Source organism: Mauremys mutica, chromosome 1 (genome assembly GCF_020497125.1).
Source record: "Mauremys mutica isolate MM-2020 ecotype Southern chromosome 1, ASM2049712v1, whole genome shotgun sequence".
Classification (NCBI taxonomy): Eukaryota; Metazoa; Chordata; order Testudines; family Geoemydidae; genus Mauremys; species Mauremys mutica.
In genome coordinates, this window is record NC_059072.1 from 124235507 (window position 1) to 124258562 (window position 23056).

General features: G+C 45.1%; 1 protein-coding gene across 2 annotated transcripts in view; it reads right to left on the reverse strand.

Annotated features, from left to right (window-relative positions):
* The window catches only part of ARFGAP3 (ADP ribosylation factor GTPase activating protein 3), an 83577-nt gene that overhangs the window by 15578 nt on the left and 44943 nt on the right, over window positions 1–23056 (reverse strand). For both annotated transcript variants that reach the window (XM_044994466.1, XM_044994456.1), the window contains 5 exons: window positions 16399–16524; window positions 15507–15629; window positions 3545–3682; window positions 2057–2180; window positions 1680–1770 (listed from right to left, as the gene is read on the reverse strand). In XM_044994466.1, coding sequence (XP_044850401.1) covers window positions 1680–1770; window positions 2057–2180; window positions 3545–3682; window positions 15507–15629; window positions 16399–16524 — 602 coding nt within the window. The remainder of the gene's footprint in view (window positions 1–1679; window positions 1771–2056; window positions 2181–3544; window positions 3683–15506; window positions 15630–16398; window positions 16525–23056) is intronic.

Genomic DNA, 23056 nt, shown 5'->3' on the forward strand with positions numbered 1-23056 from the left:
AAGTTAAAAGTAGTTTCAGACAGTACGCCTCCCCAATCCTTGTTTTACAATCATATTTTTCTATTTCCTTCCCATCCCCTCCCTCCATTGCTGTATGAAAGCCTCACATAAACCACACAGAGAACTGATAAGAGGAGGAAACATGAAATTGTCTCCACAAAAAGTGTGGTTAAATGCACAAAATAAACAAACTGAAAAAAAATCCCCTTCTAATTGCTATAGTAATTATAGATATAAACTATAACACTAATACGTAGGTTAAAAATTCAGGGGAAAAAAAACGGGTTTTTAAGCTAGTGTCTCCCTTTATATATATATATACACAGACATACACACACACACTGCTGAGGATATTAGTGAACTGCCATAATTCTAAGTTAGTCACTGTGGCTTCCTTCCTATCAAGAGTCTTCCAAGTTGCTTGAATTTAGATGCTTTTGACTAAAATTCAATTTGAGAATTCGTGCTAAGTGACACTGCTGCATTAGCCAGTAAATTAACAGTGCATACCTTACTCGGTGAGGCCAATGCAATATCAAATATTTTCTCACTGGAGCCAAAATGAAGACAACGATTTTTTTCAAAAATTTCCACAATTAACTAAGATATTGAAACTGAATTGTGTGGCTGTTTTTTAAAGTGAAATTGGGATGTTGGGTATCTTTCACTTTTCTAGACTATATTTATAATTACTTACGGATTTTTAACTATTCTTCAAACAATTTTTTTTAAATTACCTCCCTTTCCTCACTGGCTACAGAACTGAAACCCAACTAATTAGAGCACTAAAATGCTCTGATGTCTCATTGTCTTTTATAGCTTCATGCCATGCTACTGACTGGTCAAATAAATAACTGGACTAGAATGACAATATACCAAGGCTGCAACTATGTCCCAGCCTAAATTTCAGCCAATCCAATACCTTCCCTTTTATCCTCTCTTCTTCTCCCCCCAACCCTACCTATGACAAACCCCACCTGCTATTGCACCCTGTTAATTCAAGCGGGGAAGGGCTGAGATAATATAGACTGGGCTATTGCATAGCTTTCTTCATAGAAGCTTACTACTAGGCAAGTAATATTGCCTAGTAGTAAGTATTTGTTAAACACACATATGCCCTAAGGCATTTAAGGAAGAAGAATTTCAAATCTTGTAACTACTCTATCTAAGTGTTCTGGGTCTTCCTGAATCAATTACTCCCTCAATAATGATTTTGACTTTTACCAAATGTAAAGATTAAAATCTATTTAGTATGACTTATGTGCCATATAAACCTACCTGATATATAAGAAAATACTGAACCACTTGACTTTCTAATCTTATTTTGTACAGATTATCATTTCCCATTGATAAAAGACTTTACCTTTACAAGTCATAGCCTATCTTTTGCATAGACACATGGCATAAAATCAGCTTCAAATAATATTAAGTTACTTGCCTTCAGGAAGGTTATGAAAATCTTAATTGTGAGTTTCCTTGTATTTTTATAATTAAAATTGCCCCTCTAGTTTTGAGAGTGAATTGTTGTAATAAATGCTAAGCACAGAATGCAGTTTATATACTTCATCTTGTGGGGAACTGGGAGAGCTAGATTTCTGACACAGTGCAACTGAAAACGAATACTCTTAGTACATTTATACAATGGAGTTTTAGTTTTTTTCATTGCCTTCCTTTAGTACCTGCTGGTTGCTTCTTTTGCTCTTCAAACAAGTCAGCTGAACTTATGGAGGAACTTGCAGAAAGTCTCTCTAGACGAGCCCTAGCTTCATACTAGAAAAGAATTAAAAATAAAACGTCACTAACAGTATATTGACATGTCTTGCTCGTTTGCTCGGGTGCCTAGTAAGGGACTACAGAGACTTTTACCTGTAGAACACAGATAAAAATCCATATGTCTCTGCAAACTCCCCAAGGCAACCTACTCTCTGACCATTAGCCAATCCGAGCTACCTACCCTGCCCATTATTAGTAACTGTAACACAATTTTCTAAAGTCATCACACAATATTTGAGCATCAAAAAATATGTTTATTTTGCATAGAAACGTTTGTACTTACATCAGCATGGTCTTGCTTTCCAAAATACATATCTGATGAAATAGCTTTGACATTGCCAAATTTTTTTTGTGCCTCATCTGTGCTTAAAGGTGGCTCATATTCAGGTTTACGACGAGATGTAGGCCTAAAGCATTAATGCAATTTTTAAAAAATTCTATCCAGTATAACATGATTGAGCTGAAAGCAATATTATCTCTTTTTAACTAAAACAAAAAATGTACCTAGTTTTTTATATATTTTTTTAAATGCAAGTCAATATGAAACAAAGACAACAAGAAATATAAAGAACTTTTCTTTAAAAATGATATAATGGCAGAAACATAATATTTCAGTGATAATTTTATAAGTAGATAGGTAAATACTACTTGACTATAACTTGAACTGAATGAGTTCTGTTGGTTTGAATTAGAAGAATTAATTCAAGAGAGATTTATTAAAAAGCAAGCAAAACTGGTGTCAACAAGGATTAGATTAATTCTACAAAAGTTACATTGTAACCCACATTTATGTTAAACTCTGCCCAAAGTGAAGATGTAAAAAATAATGTTCAAAATGAGAGACTGTTTACAGCAGGCTTAGCCTAGTGGTAATACAGCAGTTCATAATCCTTTGAACCATCATTACCTTCCACATCTCACTGGCAACTAAATATATTCAGAATTCTCTACAAAATATAACATTAAAAGAATGTCAATGTTTCACAAATAAACACTCTAAAGTCAGAAAATGTCAGTGTTAAGATTGCATTTTGCTACAGTCCTTAGTTACACAATCACATGCTGTTATTTTCTAAGAATGGCTATTCATTTAATATGCAGGTTGGATGGTGTCAAATGAATATGTGCAAAATTAACTTTTAAATAAACTTAAAATCAAAAGTGAAAAAGAAGGCTGCAGACTACAATTGTCATTGACTATAAAACTGAAAATATTTCCCTGTGGAAAACAATAAATACTTATTTTAGACCAATTTTTTAAAAAAACAACAAATCTGTTACTTGTAAATATATTAAATAAATTTTAGTCTCAATTGTACAAGTGCATCACTATTTAATTCATTTAGCATCCAACTTAAATAAAGTTGGAGGCAGAAGGTCTGCAGAAGAAAAACGGGCAGGATCAGAATAACTAAAAATATAGAAACAATGTAGGTTTACTTCCTCTTACATTGCAATCTTCTTTTCTGTGCATGTCTTTTGAATTATAAACTCTTTGGGGAATGACTGTGTCTTGTACAATGCTGAAAACTTAATAAATAGTCAACATGTAATATGTAGTAATAAATGACAAAAAGTTACACAGGAAAACAGAAGAAACTCTTGCTACATATGTAAGGAAACCTCATTACTAATGATCAAAGTTTTGGTCAAATTCTGCTAGTCTTAGTCTCACAGGCAGTACCATTTAAGTCATCAGGACTACTCTCATAAATTAGATGAGTAGGTTTAGCTCTTTGTACTGAAGTTAGTACAAGTTATCTCTGTATACCTGTCTGCATAGTCTGTAATTTTTGAAGTCAGAAATGTGTCAGTGTCTCTGTTACTGTTCTCTTTCTTCCAAAAGGAATCTGTATTGTCTTCCCATTTAGAAAAAGTGCTGCTCCTCAACTCTGCAGAATCAAAGTACCTGAATGAAAAAAGAAGGAAAGTATTGAATAAAATGTCTTATTTCAATTTTATTTAACTAACTCAAAGCACTCCAGCTATTCCGCAATTACTAATGCCTGCAAAAGCTATCAGATTAAACTAGGCAAAACTGCTACAAATGGTTTTGAAACTTAAGCTAAATATGTTTTGTCAGTATTTCTCCTTATGGAAGAATACATCTTCATCTAAGAAGGTTCTGCAAAATTATTACTTATATGTGTGAAATGTATATGTAAATACTGGTATGATATGAAAAGAACGATTACTTGCTCTATAGTAACTGTGATTCTTTGAGATGTAATCTCTGCGGATCCCATCGTAGGTGCTCATGCTTAAGATCAGAGTGGGGAGGGGGGTTTTGAGGGAGAGGTTAAGGGAGGAATGGAGTTTGCAGAGCAGTGTCCATCAGGTCTACATGTGTGTCCTGTACCATGAAAGGATAAGAAGGGTGGAGCGGCAGCAACCCTCCCTCAGTTCTCTTGAAATTCAAAGCTTTTGCTGTTGAGGACTCTAAAAATCAGAGGCAGAGAGTGAGTTGTGAGATCCACACTGACTACAACATGTCAAAGAATGACAACTACTGTAGGGTAAGTAAAAAACGGTTACTTACCTTTGTAACTGTTGTTCTTCGAGATGTGTTGCTCATATCCATTCCAGTTAGGTGTGCGCGCGCCGCGTGCACGTTCGTCAGAAGATTTTTACCCTAGCAACCCCAGTGGGTCGGCTGAGCGCCCCCTGGAGTGGCGCCATAACGGCACCAGATATATACCTCAGCCAACCCACCCGACCCTCAGTTCCTTCTTGCCAGCTACTCCGACAGTGGGGAAGGAGGGTGGGTGTGGAATGGATATGAGCAACACATCTCGAAGAACAACAGTTACAAAGGTAAGTAACCGTTTTTTCTTCTTCGAGTGATTGCTCATATCCATTCCAGTTAGGTGATTCCCAAGCCTTACCTAGGCGGTGGGGTCGGAGAGAGATGTGGTGGAGCCAAAGGCTGCATCATCTCGAGATTGCTGGACCAGAGCATAGTGAGAGGCGAAGGTATGAACCGATGACCAGGTTGCCGCACGGCATATTTCTTGTATTGGCACGTGCGCCAGAAAGGCGGCGGATGAAGCCTGGGCTCTGGTAGAGTGGGCGGTGAGATGGCCCAAGGGAACATTAGCTAAGTCATAACAGGTGCGTATGCACGCTGTCAGCCACGAGGAGATGTGCTGCGATGAAACAGGAAAACCTCGCATCCGGTTGGCAACTGCAACGAACAGTTGAGGGGATTTGCGGAACGGTCTTGTCCGATCTATATAGAAAGCCAGCGCCCTATGAACATCGAGAGAGTGAAGCTGTTGCTCGCGTGAGGATGCATGCGGCTTTGGAAAGAAAGCCGGGAGGAAGATATCTTGATTGTTGTGGAAAGCTGATACCACTTTTGGGAGGAACGCTGGATGCGGTCGCAGCTGTACCTTGTCCTTATGAAAGATAGTATAGGGCGGGTCCACCGAGAGCGCTCGGAGCTCAGAGACCCGCCTAGCCAATGTGATGGCTACCAAAAAGACCGTCTTCCAGGACAGGTACAACAGCGAGCAGGTGGCCAACGGCTCAAAAGGTGGAGACATGAGCCTGTTGAGGACCAGGGTTAGGTGCCAGGTGGGAGTCGGGTGACGTACTTGAGGGTAGAGATGCTCAAGAGCCTTTCGGAATCTAGCAGTCAATGGATGAGAGAAAACCGTATATCCACCCTCTCCTGGGTGGAAAGCGGATATGGCAGCTAAGTGTACCTTTAGAGAGGACAATGCTAGGCCTTGCTATTTCAGGGACCAGAGGTAGTCTAGGAGAACTGGGATAGGGAGCTCCGAAGGGCCAGCGTTGCGCGCCTGAGCCCAGCAAGCGAAGCGCTTCCATTTGGCTAGGTAGGTAGAGCGAGTGGAAGGCTTTCTGCTGCTCAACAAGACATGCTGCACAGGAGCAGAGCAGCGCAATTCCGACTCGTCTAGCCACGCAGGAGCCACACCATGAGGTGGAGGGCCGTCAGGTCTGGGTGACGGAGAGTGCTGTGATCTTGGGTTATAAGATCCGGGTGAAGCGGCAGAGGAATTGGGCTGGTTATGGAAAAACGGAGCAGCATGGAGTACCAGTGCTGCCTGGGCCACGCTGGCGCAATCAAGATGAGATGTGCTCTGTCTTGTCGGAGCTTCAGGAGGACTCTGTGGACTATTGAGAACGGGGGAAATGCGTGGAGTAGCTGATGAGTCCATGGAAGGAGAAAAGCGTCCGACAGGGACCCCGGTGACAGGCCTTGAAAGGAGCAAAAGTCCTGGCATTTCTGGTTCGCTCGAGATGCGAACAGGTCTATCCGGGGAAACCCCCACTGTTGGAAAATTGTATGGGCGATGTCCGGTCTCAGCGACCATTCGTGGCAGAGAAAAGATCAGCTCAGGCGATCTGCTAAGGTGTTGTTCACGCCTGGGAGGAAAAATGCCACTAGGTCTATTGAGTGGGCTATGCAGAACTCCCACAGTTGTATCGTCTCGTGGCAGAGTGGGGAAGAGCGAGTTCCCCCTTGTTTGTTGATATAATACATGGCCGTTGTGTTGTCCGTAAAGACTGAGACACAACGGCCGCTGAGTTGACTCTGGAACGTCTGGCACGTGAGGCGCACTGCGCGTAGCTCCCTGACGTTGATGTGCAGCTTCAACTCCTGCAATGACCAGAGGCCCTGCGTACGAAGGTGGCCGAGGTGAGCCCCCCATCCGAGGGACGAGGTGTCCGTCGTCAGGGAAAGTGAAGGCTGAGGCGGATGGAATGGGACCCCTGCACACACTTGGGATGGGGTCAGCCACCAGTCCAGGGAGCGAAGGATGCTCGTTGGAACGGTGAGCAGGGCGTCCAGAGGGTCTCTGTACGGGCGATACACCAAGTTGAGCCACAGCTGGAGGGGACGAAGGCGGAGCCTGGCATGCTTGGTTACGTAGGTGCAAGCCGCCATGTGACCCAGGAGGCGGAGGCAAGTACGGGTCGAGGTCATGCGAGAGGTCTGAAGCCCCTGAATGATCTGTGTGAGGGCCTGGAATCGAAGCTGAGGAAGGTAGACCCTGGCTAAAGAATAGTCCAGGGTCACTCTGATGAAGTCCAGCCTCTGGGTGGGTATTAAGATGGACTTCTCCACATTGAGTACCAGGCCCAGGCGCGTGAACAAGTCTCTGATCACTGCTACATGCTGCTGTACTTGGGTCCGCGAATTCCCCGATGAGCCAGTCGTCTAGGTAGGGAAAAACGCAGATGCCGCGCCGACGGAGGTGGGCGGCGACGACGGCCATGCACTTCGTAAATACCCTCGGGGCCGTGGATAGGCCAAAGGGGAGGACCGCAAACTGGAAGTGAAGGTGATTGAGCGTAAATCGTAGAAAGCGCCTGTGCGGTGGAGAGATGGCAATGTGAAAATAAGCGTCCTTCATATCGAGGGCGGCATACCAGTCTCCAGGATCCAGGGTAGGAATGATGGTTCCCAAGGAGACCAGGCGGAACTTCAACTTTAGCATGTATTTGTTGAGGTCTCGCAGGTCTAGGATGGGCCGGAGGCCCCCTTTGGACTTGGGGATCAAGAAATAACGGGAATAAAACCCCTTGCCTCTTTCCCTCTCTGGAACCTCCTCTATCGCTCTGATAGCGAGGAGTGTCTGCACTTCTTGTAAGAGGAGTTGCTCGTGAGAGGGGTCCCTGAAAAGGGACCAGGAAGGAGGATGGGAAGGTGGGGGTGAAACGAATTGGAGGTGATATCCACGTTCCACTGTGCGGAGGACCCAGGCATCGGAGGTCAGCCGGGACCACGCCAGGAGGAAGTAGGAAAGGTGGTTGGAAAAAGGAGGGAAAGGATCCTGGATAAGAGCTGGTAGGCCGTCCCTGGGCGCATATTCAAAATGACGACTTCGGCCCCGCCGGTGGCTTAGGTGGGGCCTGACCTTGGGACGGTTGTGGACCAGGCTGTCATCTACGTCCCCCTCGACTGCGACGTCGACCGGAGTCTTGCCTGTACCAGGGCATAAAGTAAGGCTGGTTAAGCTGGGGACGGAACGGACGTCTCTGGGTCACAGGAGTGTGCATCCCCAATGTGCGGATAATAACCCTATTATCCTTCAGGCTTTGGAGCCTGGAGTCCGTCTTTTCGGAGAACAATCCCTTGCCATCAAAGGGAAGGTCCTGGATAGTATACTGTAATTCAGGGGGAACATTCGAACTCTGCAGCCAAGAGATGCGTCGCATGGTAATGCCGGAGGCTAGAGTTCGGGCTCCTGAATCGGCAGCATCCAAGGAGGCTTGTAACGATGTACGAGCCACCTTTTTACCTTCCTCTATGAAGGCTGCGAACTCTTGGCGCAAGTCTTGAGGAAGCAGTTCTTTATACTTTTCCACCTCAGCCCATGTGTCATGACCGTAGCAGCTCAATAAGGCCTGCTGGTTAGCCACTCGTAGCTGTAGGGCACCCGCAGAGTAGACCTTGCAACCCAGCAAGTCCATTTGTCTTGCGTCTTTAGACTTAGGAGCCGGGGCTTGCTGACCGTGGCGCTCCCTGTTGTTGACGGATTGGACCACTAACGACGAGGGGGGAGGGTGGACATACAAATACTCATATCCCTTAGAGGGAACCATATACTTGCGTTCCACCCCTTTGGCTGTGGGAGTAATAGAGGCCGGTGCTTGCCAAAGGCTGTCAGTATTCGCTTGAATAGTCTTAATGAATGGCAGGGCCACCCTGGTTGGGGCGTCTGCTGACAAAATGGTGACCACCGGGTCGTCCACCTCTGACACCTCCTCTTCTTGGAGGTCCATGAGTAACGCCACCCTCCGAAGGAGATCCTGGTGTGCCCTCAAATCAATCGGAGGGGGCCATGAGGACGAAGACCCTGCTACTGCTTCATCCGGGGAGGAGGAAGAAGATACCCCTGGGATGATGGTGTCCTGCCCAGCCTCTGGGTCCTGGGAAGGTTCCTGGTTGAGAGGCTGCTGAGCAGGCTGAAGGGGTGGTGGTACGTCCGTCTGAGCTTGGGGGCGGCTTATAGTAGCCTCTGGGATGCGCGCTTCTGATGGTACTGCGCGGGTGGTAGGCAGAGGAGCACCTTGGGCCTGGTGGTAAGCCCAAGGAGTCCAAAAACCCCATTGACGAGGGTCTTGGTCTGTGTATTGGGCCTCCTGGAAGATTCCCGAGGGCACCTGAGGGTCATGCTCGTCCACATAATAGCTGTCGGCCTGTGATGATGCCGACGCGTGCCTGGAGGGCCATGGAGGAGCGGAGAAGCCCTGCGCCGAGGTGCCGACTGATCTTGTTCCCCTCCGCTCCGGTGACCGGTGCCGGGAGGCAGTGTAGCATCGAGAGCAAGAGCGAGAACGGGACCTACGACCGGCACGGTGCCGGGAGGTTGACCGTGATCTCCACTCTCGGTGACGAGAATGGCTTCGAGAGGCACGGCGTCCGTATCGGCACCGGGATCTGGATCGGTGCCGCGAGTGATGAGTCGGAGAGCGGGAGAAGGACCGGTGCCGCGAGTCTGACCGGCGCCGCGTGGCAGAGCGGTGCCGGGACTGCGAGCGGCGTTGCGATCGACGCCGAGAATGAGATCTGCGGCAGGACCGGGAACGCTCGTGAGACCTGGAGCGGGAGCGGTGCCGGTCCGACTCGGTGCCGGGAGGCGGTTTGAGCAGTGCCGGCTTGCCGATAGAACGGGGCGCCCGCACCGGCGGCGCCGGGGGCGGAGGCACTGCCGGGTCCGTTAAAGCAATGAGGTCCTTTGCCGCTGTGAAGGTCTCAGGAGTTGACGGCAATGTGAGTTCTACCACGGCCAGTGCCGGGGAGGACACAGGATCCGGACTCGACGGCCTCTGTGGGGCCGGAGTCGACGGTACTGGCAGAATTGCCGGTGCCGTCGGTGCCGCGGCAGGCTTCGGTGCCGAGCGGTCCGGTCGGGGCGCACTCTGCAGCCTCAAAGCGGGCGGTGCCGAGGTGGCAGCAGCCTTCGCTTTTTTCGCCTTTGGCGAGAGAGAGCGTCTCAGGGTCGATTTCGGTGCCGATGGTGCTCTCGGTTTGGGCAGAGAAGAGTGGCCCGGTGCCGAGGAGGTACTGCGAGAGTCTGAAGGAACGGTGGACGGTGCCGAAGCCGGAGGGGTTAAGGCTGCCTCCATGAGGAGCTGTTTGAGCCTGATGTCTCTCTCCCTCTTGGTGCGCGTCTTGAAAGCCTTGCAAATTGGGCACTTAGAAGATAAGTGCGACTCTCCCAGGCACTTTAAACAGGAGCTATGTGGATCTCCTGTAGGCATAGGCCTGCGGCAGGCCGAGCACGGCTTGAAACCCGGGGAGCCGGGCATGTGCTCCGGTCCCGGGCGCAGGAAGGGGCTAATCCCCTAACCCGCTAACTAATATAACTCTAAAACTGATGGAAACTAATAAAACAAGAAAAAACTAAAACTAAGATAATAACTATGTACAATTTCACAAGAGAAGAACTATGAGGAAGCTAGGGAAGCGGAGGTCGGGCGAGCTGCACTCCACTGTTCCAACGACCGACACGGGTGGTAAGAAGGAACTGAGGGTTGGGTGGGTCGGCTGAGGTATATATCTGGTGCCGTTATGGCGTCACTCCAGGGGGTGCTTGGCCGACCCACTGGGGTTGCTAGGGTAAAAATCTTCCGACGAATGTGCACGCGGTGCGCGCACACCTAACTGGAATGGATATGAGCAATCACTCAAAGAAGAACTGTTCTTTCTTCTTTCACTATGTGGTCAGTGTGGATACCACTGAAGGTGACTGGCAGCAGTGTCTTCCCAGGACAGTGGGAGTAAGTAGTTTCAGCTGTATCAAATAGAGATTGAAGTGTTGCTGTCCAATACTTGGCATCCAGATGTGCCTGTGGCATCAGAAGCATCCATTACCATCTGTATGGTCATCTTGGCCACTAAGGGTATGTCTAAACTGCAATTAGACACCTGCGGCTGGCCTGTGCCAGATCTCTTCAGCTCAGGCTGTGGGGCTGTTTAATTGCAATGTAGACCTCTGGGCTTGGGCTGGAGCCCAGGCTCTAAGACCCTCCCACCCCACAATTAGCCACGTGCTGCTATATGCAAGCACAGGAGTACAAGGTCATGCCTTGTAGCCCTTGTCCTTCGGGGATACTCTGCTTATACCACCAACATGATTAAAGAGCCAAGACTGGGAAGAGAATAGAAAAACTTAAACTCTGTGGGAGGTACCTGGTACCTCTTCTTAACTTGTTTCCCAGTGGGCTTTATCTTGAGCAGTGTCTGCCACATGACCTTGGCCAGGTCCTTCATTATAGGGAAAGCAATTCTGGCTGGACAATAAGCTGACAATATGTCAAATAGCTTCTGGGATTTCTCAAATATAACAGACATCTCAATTTCTAGAATGTCAGCAATCCTCACAAAGAGCTCCTGGAATGCTTTAAAGTCATCCGGTGATGGTACCAATGCTAAGAATACTGCCTTATCATGTGATGAAGACAAAGGATCCTTTGGCAGTGATACAGAGTGCTGGTGCTGCTTCATCCTTGAATCTGGCTCTCCCTGGTATTCTGGCATAGGTAGTCTGGCCAGGGACGCTGATGAGAATGACCTCTTCCTCAAATCTGGTGGAGACCAATTTCTGGATGCCTGAAATGGTGGGTCCAAGTACCCCCAATAGGGCCTCGGTGGCATGTAACAGGAATATGGCTGGCTAGCTTGCTAAGTACTGGACAGGTTAATGCCATTCCTGATGAGCTGGTGAATGCTGAACCCTATAAAATAAATTGAAACCACTGACCACAGGAGAAAGGGCTCTCCACTGGAAGACAGGGTGAATACATGCCCTGGAGATGATGAGGTGGGAGTAGACCTCCTCCATGGGTGGCACTGAGGTATATGGTGTTCTCGGTAACAAAATCTGTACCAGTATGAGTCTCTGTATCAATGTCAGTCTTAGTTCTCATCTATGCGGATCCTCTCCAGTAAGTATTGATGTAGAAGGTTGCATCATCAGAGCTGGATGATTGTGCTGCACCATATGCTGTTCCTTCTCCTCAAGCCTCAAAACCATCCATGACTTGGTGGATTTATCTTCGGAGGCTTTAAAGTGCCTATCCTTATGGGAAGACACTGAGCTCTACTTGCAGTCTCTGCCTCTGTGTTCATAGCAGGCCCCCTCAGGGCCAAGTCTTTACTCAGTGCTGTCTTCTCTGTGGTAGGCTTTAGGGTCACTTGTCTGCTTGACAGGGCACCGGATGAAACTGGCTTGATCTGCTAGCAGAACTTTGAAGTTTGTCTCCTCAGGGTCTGATGAGACCTGTATGGACTGTTCCAAACGATGGAGCTTTAGTCTCACCTTCCGATTTACATGTTTGTGAAAGATGAACAGAGCTTAAAGCCTGAAGGTTTAAGAAGCCCTATACAGGGAGTCTGTCTGCAAGGAGTGGCCTACAGATTATTTGACTGCAGAGTTCAGTTCAGATGGATGAAAAGTTCATGGCAGTCGATGTAGAAGACCAAAAGTAGTTCTGAAGGGTTTCTTGAAGATGTGCAGGAATTTAGCCTGAGCTAAGAACTAGCAGGTCTGACACTCATCAGGTGCTATCTTGCTGTCACACCGGGTAAGAGGGAACTGAGGTAGGATTGCAACCACCCTACCATTTACACCCTTCTACAGGAGCACAAGGAGATACAGGGCACATGCATGGCCCCAAGAGATACTGCTATTAAAAAACAACAACAACAAAAAACCCAAACCTCTCTTGTGTGCACGCACATCTACAGTGGGATCCACACTGACACCCAATTCTGAAAAACTTAAAATAATGGGTATTTTGCAGGGCAGAGATTAGAGTATCAGTTAGGTGTTTTAGGAACTGTTAAAAACTAAACCATAGAGCAGATTCCCTGCTGGTATAAATTACCATTGCTAAACATGGATCAGAACTGTAAGGAGCCAATTCTTGCTGGTGGTGATTCTCACAAACCCATCTCTCTGCCCTTGCCTCCCGCAGCCCTTCAGCAAGAGCACTCTCCGGGGAAGGTGGGCCTGCAGAGACCCAAGTTCTCTGTGTCCCAGTGGGGTGGGAGTAGGGGAGCTGCCCAGGGGAGAAGCTGCCTCCACTGACAAGAGTCACCTCTGGTGCCACGCACACTGGCCCCACGTCTCCAAAGGTGCTGCCCAGAACCCCCAAGGAGGCTGCATGGTACAAGGTGCGGACCCCTGCTTCACCGCTAGCACAAACGTCAAACAGCGCATCTCACTGCCCTCAGTAACAGCTATTCAGGAGCAACAGCTAGGTACTGCAGGGAGGGGGCGCTGCTTTGCCCTGTCCCCAATCTCCACCCATGCTTTGGAGGCTGTCGTGGATGCAAAAAAATCCACTGGTGGCTGCATTTGAGAAACGCTGGACTAGCATTTAGGATTTACAATGTGGTATCATATATGAAGTAAATTGCAGGAAGGCAGCAATCCTCAGCAGCACAACAAGTAGCTTACTCCCACTTCTCCTAATCTATGACACTTCTACAAAACTCTTATGTTTTCATCCACCACCAGTCCAGAGTGACAGCAGAGCTCCAAGCTCCACAGGCTTAGTATCAGAGTATCTTGCACCCCTTCTTATTTACCACATCAGCTTCTGAGTTATATGCATCCTACTATCCTGCTCCCCCATATAACTGAAAGAACTGTAGTGGACAACAGTAGAGCCTGCATCAAGTCCATCATTCCTCCTTACCTACTGAGGCCATCAGACAATTCTGTAGCTTTTAGAGGCCTGGTAAGGATAGGGTGCAAGGAACAATGGGAAGCAGTGAGGGGCAGCAACAACAATATTTAGGGAGAACAGAGAAGCAGACTCAGAGACTGGCTTGGGAGCGAGGAGCCAAGGTTGACAGAGTTCCTAAGTCCCATTTCCTTGCAGCCTTGTTCTCCTGCCCTGTGGAGCTTCACAACTATGCGAAGTGTTCTGCTCCTCAACTCCCAATGAATGCCAAATATTAAATAAATGTAACAAAAAAGACTAAGAGAATTCCCATGTTGTTTGGTACCTTAACTTAAATTTCTAGACTTTCAACTGTTTAGATTTGTTTCTTTTTTGAAGACACTACAATTTTTGAAAGGATTTTACCCTTATATTACAGATATGTATTGTCGGTCTGATCTCCAGCTAAATTATTTTGTCTTCTGATGTATATATTAAGACAACATTAAAAGAACCTTCCTCTCTTTCATAGCTATGGTTAAAAATTAAGGAGCTTTACTGTGGTAGAAACCACAAAATCTAACTGACTGCCTATATTCTTTTTGAAGTGGAGAGTTTGTACACCAGTTTCAATTAAATTCTGCTATTACCATGACTACTACAAAAATAAACAGCTAGGTCATGATATATCTTCTAATTATTGAACAAAGATATAAAAAACTCTTCCATAATTCATAATTTGACTGCCAGGGAACTAATGAATAATTTGAGAGCAATAAGAGCTCTTTTCATGGGACAAATAGAAGCATTCAAATGGTCATGTTTTATTTTACAGCATTGTTGCCCGTGTATTTGGTACCATGCCTGCATTTCTACCACTAGTGATTACGTTACAAAGTAGTGACATTAAAGTCTTTGTGTTTTAATTTGACATTCTGCAGGTAACTAGGTACAATTTTTCAAAGCCTATTTTTTTCTGTTTCTTTGGCAGCAACCCAATACTTCAAATTTATAAAAGCACCATCTGCTCCTACCTCAATCTATGAACAACTGTTTCATAGCAATTAAGGCCTTTAGGACTTGTTCTTTTTTCCTCCAGTGATAGCAATACCTATCATGCATAAATATGCGCTTTGAACGAAAATGTAATACTTTACATATTTAACATTTTTCCTTTGTTTTTGTTTAACATACTTTTGAATAGTAAAATATTTTTAAATGTGTACAATTCAGAAAGCTTACCAATATATGAAAGCGATACATCTGAAATATTTGTAAGTTTTCCATGTTTGACAACAGAGATGTATAATTAGATTTATTCCAATCAAACTCAGCATTCTAGTGTCAGACTTTAATATGAAGCCTATTGTTAGGTTTGAGAGTTAGTTTACACATGCTAAGAGGACTAATAAGTGAAGAAAGAGAATAAGCTAACATGATGCAGAACCCACTGGACCAAAATGGTAACAAATCAGATTTTCCTATCCCCTACATGTGTCAATTGGCTTTGCAAACAAACACACACAAATTAAGAAATAATGCAACATATAAAATAGACCCATCGGCAGGCCCAATTTAAAATAGATGAGGAGAAAAAAACAAACAGAACAAAAAGAATGCAGCACCAAATCAGCAGAAAGAAATCTAAATGGTTCCCACCTTCCCGCCCAAAACTCTTCATTTATTAAAAGCAGCAAAGAGTCTTGTGGCACCTTATAGACTAACAGACGTTTTGGAGCATGAGCTTTCGTGGGTGAATACCCACTTCGTCGTTTGAATGCTCCAAAACGTCTGTTAGTCTATAAGGTGCCACAAGACTCTTTGCTGCTTTTACAGATCCAGACTAACATGGCTACCCCTCTGATACTTCATTTATTAAAACAGTAAAAAGGTTCAAAAATAAAAGCAGGTATTATTGATAAATGTTTGTCACTGAGATATTAAAATCAACTATTTTGCAAATTTTCCATTCAAATTGGTTCACTCTAAACCATAACAGATGCAGAGTTGTGTGCCATGCTGCCTTGTCTTGTATTTTATATCAATATTTTTACTACATCAAAACAAAAATTTTAATACACTACCTTGAACTAGGGGAAGAAAAATATGAATCATCTTCATCATTGTATTTTTTTCTTGGTTTTGCAGTTGTGGGTGTTTCTTGTTCTATCATTTGCATGTCTGAGATTACTGAATGGGAAATGCCACTGTACCAATAAATAAATAAATAAAACATTAACTTGTAAAGAGACCACTAAGTACAACTCTGAACTCAAGCAAATTGCAACCCTGATTTTCTGAAGATCTCAGGTAACATCCAAAAAACATACTTTTGAATTGTAAAATATTGTAAAATGTGTACAAATCAGAAAGCTTACCTATATATGACATCCAAAAGCTATGAATAATTAAGGTTTGGGGACAGAAGGGGAAGCTTTGAAGTCTGCATTGTATATTTTCTAACACTGTCAAACAAGCTTGAGAACATGCGGGCCATCTTCTCTGATTTTAAAGCTTGCTAAGCCTGCTTTTTTAATGACTTGGAGCTCTAAACAGGAGCTGTGTTCTAAGCTTACAGGACTTGGAGCTCCGTAAAAACATACCAGCTAGCTCCCTGATAGTCAGCTAACTTGAGAAGAAATTTGGTGGAGAAGCATGATACAATAACCTTTGGGAACAAAGTCAAACTTCAGTTAGCTGACTGTTTTGTCTAATGTTGAGATGCACTGTACATAATATAGGATTTACCATACCAGCGGGCCATAAAGTCCAGTATCCTGCTTCCAAGAATGGCAAATACCAGATTCTTTGGCAAAAGATTTAAAAATAGCTCCTGGTCAATTATGCATTTTCTATTTCCTTTCTAATCCCTGTGATATTAATTATATTTCCCTCATCAAAACATGCATAAAGTCAAGGATAAATTTATAGGGCTATATAAAAGCATTTTAATACAGTTCATAGAATTTCACATACCTTCTGTTGCTGCCAAATCCCATGCCAAGTCTGTCTACCTCAGTTTTCTTTTTACCAGCTATATTTAACTTTTCTTCTTTCATTTGAATTTCAAGATCCTTGTAGGCCAATCGTAAAGATGATACACTAAAACAAAAATACACAGATGTGTAATAAATGTAAATTAATTCTTAACTTTTAGTTCCCAATCCAGTAACATCAGTAGGAAAGCAACAGAAAACTACATTTGACAATAGAGATAAAATGGCCAAATTAATACTGCTGTAGGAACCTTAAAATAAGTCAGGAAATGCAAAAGTTAAGTGCTCAGTATTAATGCATTCAGTTTTTACAATTATGACAAACAAACTATTTTTGGATAGATAAGGTGGCTAGAGAAGAAAGCCAGGGGACAGAAGGGTCAGCATGAACAGCCAGTGCCTCAATCTGTGTTTAAACATAGATGTACAGCTCAGAAAGTATGCAATTGTGGTCTGTTTCGAATTGCACACCTTTAGACCAGTGGTTTTCAAACTGCGGGTCCCGACCCAGTACTGGGTTGTGGAATGTAAGGCACTGGGTTGTGGCGGCTCTGGTCAGCACCACCAACTGGGCTGTTAAATGTCTCATTGGCAGTGCTGCCTGGCTAAGGCAGGCTAGTCCCTACCTGTTCCAACACCGCACTGCGCCCCGGAAGCAGCCAGCAGCAAGTCCGGCTCTTAGACGGAGGGGCCAAAGGACTCCATGCACTGCCCCCGCCCCAAGCACCAGCTCTGAACTCCCATTGGCCAATGGGAGCTGGGGGGATGGTGCCTGTGGGCGAGAGCCACGCAGAGCTGCTTGCACGCCTCCGCCTAGGAGCCAGACCTACTACTGGCCACTTCCAGGGCACAGCGCGGTCCACAATGCCAGGACAGGCAGGAAGCCTCCCTTAGCACCTCCATTGCACCACTGACTGGGAGCTGTGTGAGGTAAGCCCACGCCCCAACCCTGAGCCCCTCTCCAAACCCAGAGCCCCTTCCTGCACCCGAAACCCCTCATTCCCGGCCCCACCCTGCAGTCCTCACCCCCGCATCCCAACCCTCTGCCCATTGGGTTGCAGGCATCAACAATTTTCTTCAACTGGGTCGCCAGAAAAAAAGTTTGAAAACCACTGCTTTAGATTGTTGTATTGTGAAAATTTGATATACAATTTTCCTCTCTTAAGTCAACCCATACGTTCCCCTGCCCCAAAAATGTACCATATACTCTACTCCTCATTAAGGAGTGTTTGCATGCCAAGTTTCAAGCATCCAAATATATCAGCGTTTGAACACAGTCTAAAAAAGTGTAGCCACAAAGTATTCTTTATCCACTGAAATAGGTGAAAATTTTTTCCTCTACATAAAAAGGAAAAAATTGCTCCTCTCATATCATAGATGGGCGGCCCTGGTTGAACCAGGAAGGGGGAGAGCTCACATCCAGACTGTAGCTTTGCCACTCCTTGCGCCTCAAACTGCATGTGGGAGCGTGCTTGGGACAGAGGATTCTCTGCCTCCCATTGGCCAGCTGGAAGCAATTAAGGGGGCTAATTGGCTCTCATGACTGCCCTCCCCCATTTAAAGCCTTCCCAGGCAACCAGGAGCCATCTTGCTGTGTTTGCTGCCCCACCCTCCCTCCCTTTGAGGTATATATCTAGTTGTGTTTTCAGGATGCTGTGTGTCCAAATGATCACCTGTTTTTAGGATCAAGGGGAAAAAAATCCCTCAAGAGGGTAAATTGACAAAATCTAGAACGTTTTTTGTCCCTCTCAAAGAATTGTGGAGGTACAGTTTAGGTTAAAAGGAGTAAGAATAAAAATTTAAATATTAGGAGGTAATACAGAAGTGTTTAGTTCATCAAAACTTGCAGGCTGTGTCCAATACGGATAAAGGCTAAAATGGAAGAAGTAAATGAGAATGGGATATGTCTGATGGACCTTTTGCCGCAAGGAGATGGAGAGACACAAAGTCTTCTCAAACTGAAGTCCCTTTTGGTTCTCTCTATCCTGGCATGGGAGGAATGGGGGAGGGAGGTGGCAACAGGATTCAGAAGTGAGCTGAGTCCTAGAAGAGGATCGACCACAAGTTATTGGTTACATGGTGAGAGCCCTGTAACTCCACTGTGGATCCAGTCAAATGCCTGGTATGAGAGAGAGGGTGCATGGACAGTGTTAAGTTAATAAGTTAACAAAGATATATATCCCTGTGTGTGTTTTTCATTCACCACTGTGTCCTGATCAACAAACTCAGTTTTAGGCAGACCAATTAGAAAAAATTTCAGCCCTAATGAAGGAATTTTTCAGGACGTTACAAGTAAAATGGAAAAAAAAATTACAGATAGTTTCCTTTCTGCTAGCAGTGTCTCCCACAATTCTCAACATCTTGGCTACTCTTCTCTCTATACAGCTCATGGAGGCGAATCAGTATTGGAGCCATGTGGCCATGTCCCCCTGCAGCTGCTTTATTCCCAAGCCGTAACATCTGCATAATATCATTAAAAACAAATATTCCAGAGATAACAATTGCCCGATAATTATTCCACTTAATATTTGACTCGACTCATAAGCCAGCCAGAGTGGGTAGAACTGTGGGAGACAATGCTAGCAGAAAGGAAATTATCAGCTGCAGAATAGAAAATTTCTCTCTCGGTGTCTCCCACAATTCTTGAAGTCTGGGAAGTAGTGAGCAGCAAACAGATGTAGGGAGGGTTACAGAAAAGGTCCGAAATAAGAAAATGGTACCCTTCCCCATCTATAATACTTATTCAAAGAGCAAAATCATTTCCAGGCCACCGTGTGCAGAACCTTCCTGCCAAAAGTATGCCTCTGCAGAGGATAGGAAATCTACCTTGTAGCGCTTCATAAATGTGATAGCATTCGACCAGGCGGCTCTTTCTGCCCATGAAGTTGCCAGAGATCATGTGGAATGTGCTTGACCCCTTATGGAACCAGAATCTCTGATGCCCTGTATGCTTCCACAACACATAGTCTATTTCACCTAGCAAAAGAGGACTTGGAGGCTCCGAGTCTTTGGCATTTCAGATGGAAGGATACAAACAGGGTACCTGGATCTCCTTGTGGACTCTTTACATTTGAGGTAAATTTTCAGAGCCCTTCTGATATCCAAGGACTGCCACCTCTCCTAGGTGGGATACTGCGTCCTTGGACAGAATGAATGTAGAAGCACCCTTTGGGAAGCTTGGAAAGAAGAGTTCACCTTCAGAATAAACGATTCCGGAGTTCTGAGCACCACTTAGTTCTCATGACACATGCAGTAAGGTTACTGCATAGAGAGCACTGCCAGCTCTGACACTCGCCTGGCAGACATGTTGACTTTCAGAAGACAAGTTTTTATGGACAAATAAAATTATGACACTGATGTAAGTGGTTTGAAGAGATGGTCTGTCAGGGCTCTCAGTACAAGTCCCACTTGGGAAAAAAAGGTCAAATTGCTTGCTGATACAGAACATGGCGGTGCGAATGTCCATCAGGATCTGAACCATCCTGCCCCTCAGATAAGACAGGAAAGCCTGGCAGGCCAAGTGAGCTGCTCTAAGATACCAAACAGGCTAGGGTCTCCATCTGAAACACTGGTTTCTTCAACAACCTGTTGAGCCCTTTGAGCTGTAGAATGCTCAGATTCCCTCTGTATGCTTCTGAATTATCAAGAACCGTGAGAATCTTTCTTCCGAGGGAACACTCTCTTTCTCCCATATCCAGGACAGAAATCTCATTCTGGATTAGACCATTCTTTAAAGGGAGATATGGCAGACTGGATGAAAAACATATGGAGTGGAGCCCGTGACTTGGGAGAATCCCTGACTCACTGTCTACATGACCTACTGGTCCATGATTGAAGCAACCCATACCTCCAGGATATTGGAAATCCTGCCTCCAATCTTCAGCTTCAGGCAGAGACCTACGTGGTCTGTGTCATAAAGAGGCTCTGGGAGTGACAGGATTCCCTAAGGTCTTTCCGATTGAGCCACAGTTCCACAGCTTTCCTTTGGAGAACCTGCTGTCTCTTCGCTGCTATTTATGAGAGGATGAAGGCCAGTCTGTCCTTTCTTTTAAAGGCATGGAAGGTATTCTTTAGATCTTGCAGCACTGCCGCCACTATCTTGTCTAGCTTCTCTCAAAAAGTCAGGGCTCCCATGAATTTGGCAGAGCACGGCACCTGCTTTGCATAGCTATCCACCTTCCAGTGACAGAGCTATAGATGGAACCTGGTCACCAAGTTTGAGGCCATAGCTTTGGCTGAGAATCTCTTTGCCTCCATCGATGTGTCAGCAATGAATGCGGTTGTTGGGGAAACTTTAGTTAAAACAGAGCTGAAGTCAGGGTGATATCTATCCTTGAGGGCTCTGAAATCCTCCAGACAGTAGAGAGATGCACTTGCAAATCAAGCCGCTGCTAGGGATGCCCTGAAAGAAGCCGAGGAGGCCTCAAAGTCTTTAAAGTAGTTGGTTATGCTATCTGTAGTTAAGAATGTGATCAGTCTCTGTTAGAAAAATGAAGGCCAGAGTTTATATCTGTGGGAATCCTTAAAATGCAACTCCCTTTCTGAGGGGATAAACATACCTTTAGCCAGGGATGCCAAGTCAGCATCAACCTTTGGTATCTAAGTAATTGGGACTTTTGGTATATGAATCCTATAGAAGCAAAGAGAATTTCAGTTAATCTCATTATCCCATTCATCCCTGACTATATCCTTGAAGGAGTGTAGGGAAATTGCAGCTTCAGGGGAGGATTTAGAGGGAAAAAATTTGATCAGAGGTTTACTCTCCAGATTTTTTTTTAAGACTGAATCTGAATAGTGGATACAACCTTGCTGCACATGGCCATGAATTTCTCAGGAGGAAAAAAACCTTTACTGAGTCTTTCCCCGATCCTGACTTGAGTCAGAGCCTGACAATTCACCATTCTCTGTGAAGGATGAGGAGTCAGTAGACTCACAGCTCCTAGATCTTCTACACTTTTTGTTACCTGTTTTTGCTTTCTTTGCTTTTTTAGTTTTTTTAGCTTCTTTAGAGAGCATACAAGCTCCATTGCAGCTTCGGTGAGGCCTTTTGCAGCAAGCCTTGCTGAGAGCCCTAAATGCTCTCGGGAGATCTCTTTCCAAGTCCTCCCGTGCTGGGTCCCATTGCCCCATGAGGGGAACGGCTTCCAGACCCCTTCTGGCTGAATTGGGAAGGGGATGTTTTTACAAGCCCTACTTCTTTTACCAGGGCACTCAGGAGCCATTTTACGACTTGTGAAGGAGAGGATTTGTGACCCTGTAAGTCTGCCCTTTCTGTTCTCCAGAGGCCCCTTGGGACTTTACTCTCTAAGTCAGCTGACTGGGGTCCCCCTTATCATCCCTGAAGCCTGTCCCCCTAGTCTCCTAATCCATTTTTCCCACATCGGAGTCACAGTTGCTCCAGAGGGTATGGGATCCTACATGCCTGTGCAACCCATAGCCCCAGGACATAGAGGGGCTATGGGTTGCCTGTAACACTGGGCACAACTCACCATCTGCTGAGCCTGGAAGGGCAGACTTACTGATGGAGCACCACTTGGATGTCATTTGGTGCTTTTTAGGCTGCTCTGGCATACCTGGAAGTCAAAAGGAGCCAGTAGGGAGGCACTGCAGCTGAGACGACAGGGGGTTCCAATACCCAGCTAAAAAAACTGGCCTGAAGGGAAGAGCATCATTGCTCAACACTGCCATAAATTTTGACAAAAATAGTTCCCCTCAGGCGGATGTGAAGGCAGGAGCTCTAAAAACCGCCATCCGCATGCTATGGTGCCACAGAGGCAGAGAAATGTGCAGTAGGCAGGAACTGAGGGGGCATGGCTAGTTCATGCAGCTCTGAAACTCTGATTTGCCTCTGTGAGCAGCAGAGAGGAGAGCAGCCCAGATGTCAGTAATTGTGGGAGATGCTGGGCTGCAGAAAAGGGTGTTGTAATGGGAACAATTGTGCTACCTTAACAACAGTATTTGCTACTGACTAACCCTCTAACATGAGCAACATATGAAAGTTAGGGTTGCTGTAATAATTGTCCCAGGAGTCCAAACTTTTGCATGTAAAATCTCAACGATAAGGTTATCTTAATGTACTTTTTGCATTTCCTGCACAGAGGGATTATGTGACTGGGGAAGTGAGTACATATTTCTACTTAAGCATGTGAAGTGGGATTCAAGCAAGTGCACTGAGTTTATATGAACATCTTAATACATGCAAGATTACATTTACACAAACTTGTTTTAATATACATGTAAATCAAGTAGAACTTTTAAAATTAAACTTTTTTTATTTTTTTTCCAGAACAAAGGTATTTGAACGAAGGATAAAGTTTCAAAAATTTCTGTCTTGTATTTCTGTACCCACAAAATGATTTATAGGTGTCAATTAGAGTTCCAGCCTCTCTATCTGATTCACAACCACAAATCAACTTCACATGTAAAACACCAGTGTAAACGTCACCCACAAAGATAGACAGACAACCATTCTTTTGAAAATCTGGGTATTATGGGTGAAAAATATAAATTTTTCATACGATGATGAAATTTTAGTCCAACTAAATTCAATTCAGGGCTCAGAATCAATAGATCTCCTCAACTATCTAGTGTCACTTTTGTGATGATGTATTCTGACATGACTGCCTGGTAACTGGCAC